Genomic DNA, 7,951 nt, shown 5'->3' with positions numbered 1-7,951 from the left:
TTGGTCTAAATAACCCAAAATGTGATGTCCTCATATGTGGACGCCAGGTCCTAGAAGGTTATTTTCCAAACAGTTTTCATCTTCCCACCAAGCTTCTGAGATTTTTGGTTGATATTCCGTCTCCATGAAAATGAAACTAACAAAATCAGAGACTGTTGATATCTTTGTAAGTGAGCAAACTCACAAGTTCTGCATGGGACTGAATCATTAAGTCCCCAATGTGCACATCAATTCTGTGTTCTTGTGTTTATGAAGTTAAAATCCTCCAGCTCCACCATCAACAATGGCTGCTTGGACACCATTCCAGTTTCATGATAAAGTTTTACTGAACAACAGCTGCTTTTATATAAACAGCTCCGGGAGTTTGGCTTGACAACCACTTGTAACGAGTAATCGACCTTCCCTTGGAACCATTTCTTGGACTTTGATACTGCAAATAAACAAACAAACACACCCACGGCAAAAAAATGTATCAATTAATAACCTCAGAGTTTTCTTAATCTGCATTGTTGATTAATTTGAAAAAAAAAATCTCGGTGTTATGTCATGTCCAATTTTTGCCCAATCACAGGGGACAAAAAGGATGGAAGATAGGAGGAAAAAACTGAACCTTTGTTAATAAACTTCCAATAAAGCCAAAAAAAAAAAAAAAAAAGGCATAAGAAGGCACATTTATTTTAACTGTGGTAGTGTCTTCAAAACCAAACAGATCATCATGGATCAGCAGGGACGTAAAGTGGACTCATTTTATGTCCCTGGAGGCTTGCTTCAAATGCCGTGCAATAATTTTTTACGGCACACCCAACCTAAAACCATCAAATCTGATTTTACTTATTTTTTATGTCTCTTTGTGAATCTGACCCCTGATAAAGGTCTTGGCCCATGCAGGTCACAACTCCTGCCAGTCTCAATGGCAATAGCTCAAAGCTTTAAGTTCGCAACAGAATAATATTGTACAGAGGGTTCAATAAATCGCAGCATCTTTTAGTTCGCACGAAGAGCCACTCATAGTAATTGGAACCAGACTGATGACTGTAGCATACACACTCGCCCCAGAGACCTTTTCTCGCCAGCAACAGAGCATGAGCTCATCCCCAGCTGGTCCACCAGAGGGAGGGGACCGTGCAGGCAGGATGGATGTAATGCAAGGCTCTAAAAAGAGTGAGGTAATGGGTGAAGCATCTTCTTCCTGATTTTTATCCAAAGAGAGACAAAAGCAGGAAAACTGAAAGATTTCCTAGAATGCAGGTGTCCTCCTGGGAGCTTCCTCTCCTCCTGCCTCAGGATGATGTGCATGGAGGTTGCTGTGCTGCCAGAATAACAGAAAACAAGTCCAGGTCCCACCAGAGTGTGATGCAACCTGCTTCTTAAAGGCCCAATCGCCAATACAAGTGTGAACACAAAGTTCTGCAACTCAAGACGTGAAAACTTATGTTTTATGTTAGTAAATATTTATTTGTAACACAATCTTATGTTTTCCAGTGTGACAAGCTGTGTAAGTCAAGTATTTGTGATTGATGTTATAAAAAGCATTAATTGACGTTGTGCGCTATCCTATCAGAAGCAGACACCAGAAGATGGGAACACTGTACTCACAAGTAATGAGCATGGGCAGCAACAATATTCAGGCAGGCTGTGGCTCTTTATGATGCTCGGTTAGTGCTAAGAGGCCCAAAGTGTTGCAAGAAAAGTTGCCCGATACCCTCACACAACCAGCACTACTGGCTGTTGATGCAGAGCAGGATCCATGCTTTCATGTTGTTTACCATCCAAATGTCGCAGTAATATGCCCTGTTAAAGGGGAGATTTTCCTTCCTGCTGCTGCCAAATGCTTGGTCATAGGGAACTGTTAGATTGTTGGAGATTTTTGTTACTGTAAGGCCTTTATTTTTAAATTTTAAGCAACCGAAGCGATTGAGGTGACTGCTGTTGTGAATTAGTGGTGTATAAATAAAATTCAATCGAATTTAACTGAAATCTGCTTCAAGCTATAATAAATTCTGCATTCAGAGAAGAGCTGTTTAATGCAGTTATTTTAAAATAACATGACTTACTTTCTATAAACAACTTCATAGTGTGAGCTTTAGTTTTGCATTTTACCTGCATGTTTCTTACAATAACTAGCTGGTCTGCATCTTTGTGACTCAGCTTATACAATTGATAATTGCACCTTGCCAAATATACTTGCTAAAAGTGGGTTGATAACTACTACTATCAGTTCTTGTGAACTGATAGAACGGTTGTAAACAACCCAAGAACATGCTAAAAAAAAAAATAAATAAAAAAATAAATAAAAAAATCGAGATTTCAAAACAGACTTCAATGAGCGATGGTCCGTGTTTTGTATACATACTAGCATGTGCATGGAGCACAAGTGATGATCCAAAATGTTGAAGACTGCATTTTGACTAAGGATCACAGTGCAATGTATGTAAAGCCTAAACAGGGTGCGTTAAAGTGAGAGGGACACAGTGTTTGAAAAAGCTGTGTGAGCGCACAGCACAGGAAACGTCTGCTTCTGAACAAAGGCAAGTGTCCTCTGGGGAAAGGTCAGAGAACGACTGTGATGTGAAAGAAGAAAAAAGCAACAAATGAACAGGTCAGTGGCCAAAGAAACTAAAATCAAAGATTAACTCTGGGAAGCACAAATTGATGTCAGGTGGCTACAAGTTATCCAGAGGTACGTTTTCAATAACCTTTATTAGCATAACAATAGGAGAACAGCAGCAGTATTATTTGTAAAATGCTCTTTAATAAGGTGCTGGAAATATCTGACAGTCATGTTTGTTCTTTTCCACAGAACATTTATCACCAAAACCTGGGACACCACAGTGTGACCAGAGCATGTGCCACAAAACAGAACATGACCTTTTACAAAATTTACACATAAAATAGTCACAGTGTAGAGGAGAGGGAGGCTGAACGCACTGCACTGGGATATTAAGGCAACACGTCCCTTCTTTTTCCCCCCGTACAAGAAAAAAAAAAAAAAGTATGAAAGAAAGAAAAAGACAAAAAAGCACCAGGAAACCGTTTAGAGGACCTAAAGGAAAACACAAACACTTCTGTCATAAGTGATGTGCAAGGCAAAGACACAAACATGAACAAGTTACAAATGTAAGTGACAGATGTTTGGTGCAAAACACCCGCTGGTGCTTTGGAGACCAGCAGCTTGGCAATTCAAATGTTGCGTAATCCAGTCTGTATAATAAAACAACCTGTCTCATCTTTGTGGATCTTAGCAGGGGTTGAAATTTTCATCCTGTTATGATTTTTCTTTTTTAACTCTTTAGCTTTGTTAGTGTTGAGATGTTTCCAGTAAATACTGGCAGATTTCTGAGGAAACAAATGAATAAAAACGATCAAGAAAAAACAAAAACAAAACAAAAAAAACCCCCAAACGAATGTCAAATTAAAAAGCAAACCTCCCAGAAATTGATACAGTTATCTATAAACAGGCAGAACACAGAGAGCATTTTATTTCTTCCACATGTGCAGCAGATTGGTAGAAGACTCCAGGTGTGTCTGATCCCGGCCCATGTCTCGAAATCTGGGAGATTTTTTTCCATGAGATTCGTCTCGAGAGGCTGATAAAACAGGGAGCGAGTCCCTGCCTCTCACTGACAGGCAATATTACAGGCAAACTCACCACGAGCACATCTGCAACAGCCAACAACACCAGGAGATCCAGTACAGCCAGGCCTGCTGATTGGCTGAGGAAACATTTCCTTTCCACCCTCGTTAGGGGCACACCTCTGATGCCGATCTGTAGTAAACGTGATGTGCAGTAATTTTGAGCGTGTCCAGTTTCTGCAGGGATGATGATCAGGAGGAGGGATGCAAACAGCCGCATGGCAGGAAGGCGGGAAGAGGGGGGGGGGGGGCACACTGATTACAGCTTTAAATGTTACATCATCAGTTAATAAACAACCGTCCGTCATGCTGTACCCGGTAAAGAAAACTCAAGCCGTCACAAAAGCTCGTTTACATACAAACACTGAGACAAAAGGAGGTAATAACGAGTTAAACAGTCATATGGCGTTGAGTCGATCACCTATAAAGAGTAAACATTGAGATCACGCTTATTCCTAAAACATTACATGTTAAAAGAGCGCAGGTGGTTCACTTGCCCTTCATCTCCCTTTTCTCATCTTCGTTGTGCAAGAGTTATCATTTAGTCCTTTATTATTCGGTTGCACATTTGCATCCTCATAGTGTCACACAGAGACAAAGACGTCCAGGTAGAGGCGATCGTAGGACTCCCTGAAGAAGAGGATGAGGACGAGGCTGAAGAGACAGGAGCCAGTTAGACACCAGTTCAGCCACGACACATCTAGATGAAGACAAGAAAGGGAACAAGCACGAGTTAGATTTCTGTTCAATCACCAAAGAGCTTTAAGCAAGTTTTCCTACTTAGCAGCCATCTTGGTACCAAACAGTCATTTTGGCCTAATTAAACCAGACCCCTATCGAAATGGTTTGGGAGACAGCCACACTCTGATTGTGATGGACAACTGTGCATTTCTCATTTGCCTCTTCAACCTTTTCCTTCTTGGCTTCCTGATAACTTTCAGTCAGTACCACTATATTTAAAAGAGATCCCACAATTCACCTCTGTGCACATATCTGGAAAGCATAAGCTGGCCAGAGTAAGAAGCAACCTAAAAAGCATCGCTGTACTTGTATTTTTTAAATGTGCAAAAGGAGCATCAAACTGAGGGTCAGCTTTGATATCAGCTGATCTGAACTGTAGCAAAATCTTGGTTAGGCTCTCATCATGGCCAATTAACACTATCATCATGGTTAAATGACTGTGGTATTGGTGGTCACGTCAAAAAATAAAAAGGATCTGAAAAGGACACGACCAGAGTTCCTGGTACACAGCAGCAAACCCCTACATATGACACTGTGCTCCTTTATAATAATATGACTCCACATATATACAGAAACCTAAAGGAGATGTTCACATGAAATGACACTGAATGATTAATTAGCATTAACAGCCCTAATGGCTAATCAACAGGAATTTCTGACATGCCACACAAAACAGAAGCAGCCTGTGCCGTCTTTCATAATCACTCTCAATAATTCAATGATATTGGCAGTGTTCCCTATTATCATTGACCTACACTTGAACCTAAACATGGTGCAGAATGAGGTGTTCTATTTTCTCTGCTCTGTTCAAGCTCCATTAACCACAGGAGAGGTGCTCTGGCTGTCTGCAATAATGCTGAATCTGGAGGGCAGATGGGAGCCTCACACCAGCGCTGAACCGCCGGCATCTTAACTCACCAGCACACATAACCTCTGCTTGTTCAGCCTCCGTGATGCGTGCCACAGATTGTCATCATGCACGCTTGCACGTGCGTGCACGTGTAAACGCGGGTCTAAAGCCTGGACAAAACGCAAATCGATAAACTCTTCCTTTCACGTGCATTAAGCAGCCCTCGCTGGGAAGCTGCTCGTCTCGCAGCGAGGGCTGCGAGTTGCAGGTGTTTGAGACTCTGTCCTGACAAAGATGTTAGGCTGAATCTTTCCCGCTTGGTGAAGGCCAATATCTCAGCCAGGATACAGGCTGCAGTGGAAGCAGGAAGCTGACAGAGTAAATATAGAGAAAATCAGGTTATAACAGGCAGCAGAATCCATGAATACATGCCAGGACAATGTGTCACAACTCACACTGGCTCAACTCCGTGTCCAGTCGGCATCCTTTTCATAAAGTCATTAATCAGCTGACCAGATCGATGCTTGAAGAGCTCGCTGCTCGGACTGCACAGCACAGCCTCTTTGTGGTAAATTATGAGTCCTGGCCGTACGACACAAATCCACATGATTGATGCGTCACCGCTTTCGTGAGGAGGAATAATGTGCGGCCAGAAGTGCGAAGATGAAAGTAAAGGATAAACTGGGGCAAAAAGAAGGTGGTGAAGGGGCTTGAGGGGAGAGGGAGGTGAGGGATTGGATAAGGGTGTTTGCAGAGAGAAGTCAAGACTCCTGAATCAGCCTCATTAATCAGAACCGTGCGAGCCGGACAGCAGGAGACCTGGCAAGGAGGCAGGTTAATGGAGTTGTGTTTATCTGACCTGCAGTCTCTGTCTAACTGTCTATCTTACACATTCCCACAACAAAGACGTGTCCATTTAAAGTTAGAGACAAAGTGTGCGAGCGTGTGGGTCTGAGCCCACGGCCCTAAATGAATGCTAATGTGGAGTTTAGCAATCAGAGTAATTCAACCAAGTGATGTGGTGAAAACGGCCAATTACTCCTCTCTGATTTCTAAAGACGAACGTGAAGCACTGAAGCATTTTGTGGGGCTTTTAAGTTACTGATAAACAGGTTGTCTAAGAGGAAGGTGGTGATGACGGGGAATGTTTTATGAAATAGAAGCTGAGGAGCTGGTAAAACCCATTTCTGTAAAGAAGTTTTTCTCTCTCATCCTTTGTCCTCGTATCTCTACCAGTCCCTACTAATTGTCCCTGTCAGTGCTGCTATGGCATTATGAGGATGAATGAACTGCTCCAAGTTTAAAAACACACGCGTAAAACTTAATGCAGTGGGTTTATTTTTAATTTCCAAACCCTGTCTGGTTTATTCCAGCTGCTATGGTGGAATGTAACTGCAACGACAGAGCAAAACTAAATGTGCAGCATGACATCGTCTGCCCCTCTGTTCACAGAGCATGCAGCCTGCTCATTAGGACACACTGACATACCGTGTCATCGTCTGACAGTTTACATGACATCGCAGAGTAAACATTTGGTCGGATCTTTGTAGTCTCAGAACCAATGAATAGATGAGAAGCATCACAGCACCTGCAGTAATAATCATGTTGCATCATTGTGGTGATCAGTTGAAAATAAATAAATACATTTTCTGTCATACGACTGCATCACTGTGTCGGCTTGCAGAGATCTGTGAACAGGAAAAACTCAGATCACATCCAGAGGGTGTTTATTATCATGGCCGTGCTGGCCGTCGCCAAAAAACGTGACATTTATCCATGGTCAGAGGGCCCGGTGGCGCCAGTGTCCGGCAGCCTCGCCTCTGTCAGTGCGCCCCAGGGTGGCTGTGGCTACAATGTAGCTGCCATCACCAGTGTGTGAATGTGTGTGTGAATGGGTGGATGACTGGATATGTAAAGCGCTTTGGGGTCCTTAGGGACTAGTAAAGCGCTATATAAATACAGGCCATTTACCATTTACCATGTCAGTGGCCAAGATTGATCTTTAGATGTTCTGCCCTGAAAGTCTTTAAAAAAAAAAAAAAAAAAAATAGATGAGTCATTTATCTATAACAGACTTGTGTTTTCCGGCGCAAAGGGGGGAAATAAAAGTGAAAGACTGACTGGCTGACTTTCATTGTACTGTGCTATCAAACACTATCAATCTAACATCAAAATCTACTCCTGCCTAATGTTCCCGTCTGCTCTGTGAATCAATCATCCCCAAGACTTTAACTACAAGCTAATTTTGCATCGTGGGCCACGTACAGCCCACTTTGATCTGAAGTCTGAATTATATTAGAAATAATATAGAAAAAAAGTGCACGTCTCAACATGTCTACATAAAATCATGCCAATAAGATCACGATCACTGTATACAAGGATACAAGCAGCATGCAACAGGTGGCAAAGTTGTATTTCAAGCCACTGGCTCATCTGCTATTTTGCTAAGTTGTGTTAATACTGCCAAAGACCTTGTTCTTGACCAGACCTAACCCAGATTAAGATATTACTATTCCATAAATGATCCTAACGACAGCATCTCTGCACGGGCAGCAGAGGGGCACACGCAGACACTATGAATATTACAGTCGAGCTCAGCGCTCGTGTGAATAACAGTTCTTGTTGGAATGGAAAATGATACACATGGCTTTGATTTCATTGGAAGTTGATTAAGCACTGAAGCATGAGAGGAGATTCTTGTGAATTGTGGAGGGATCAAAATAAAAA

General features: G+C 42.2%; 1 protein-coding gene across 1 annotated transcript in view; it reads right to left on the bottom strand.

Moving 5' to 3' along the window:
• Nucleotides 1–2,732: 2,732 nt before the first annotated feature.
• Nucleotides 2,733–7,951, bottom strand: part of slc49a4 (solute carrier family 49 member 4) — a 49,060-nt gene continuing 43,841 nt past the window's right edge. Inside the window, exon 9 of the mRNA XM_004568966.6 lies at nucleotides 2,733–4,333. Within this exon, the coding sequence (XP_004569023.1) occupies nucleotides 4,218–4,333 (116 nt within the window). The 3' untranslated portion in view covers nucleotides 2,733–4,217. The remainder of the gene's footprint in view (nucleotides 4,334–7,951) is intronic.

Source organism: Maylandia zebra, linkage group LG16 (genome assembly GCF_041146795.1).
Source record: "Maylandia zebra isolate NMK-2024a linkage group LG16, Mzebra_GT3a, whole genome shotgun sequence".
NCBI lineage: Eukaryota > Metazoa > Chordata > Actinopteri > Cichliformes > Cichlidae > Maylandia > Maylandia zebra.
Note: the sequence above shows the minus strand (reverse complement) of the source record. Positions and strands in the feature narration are given on the sequence as shown.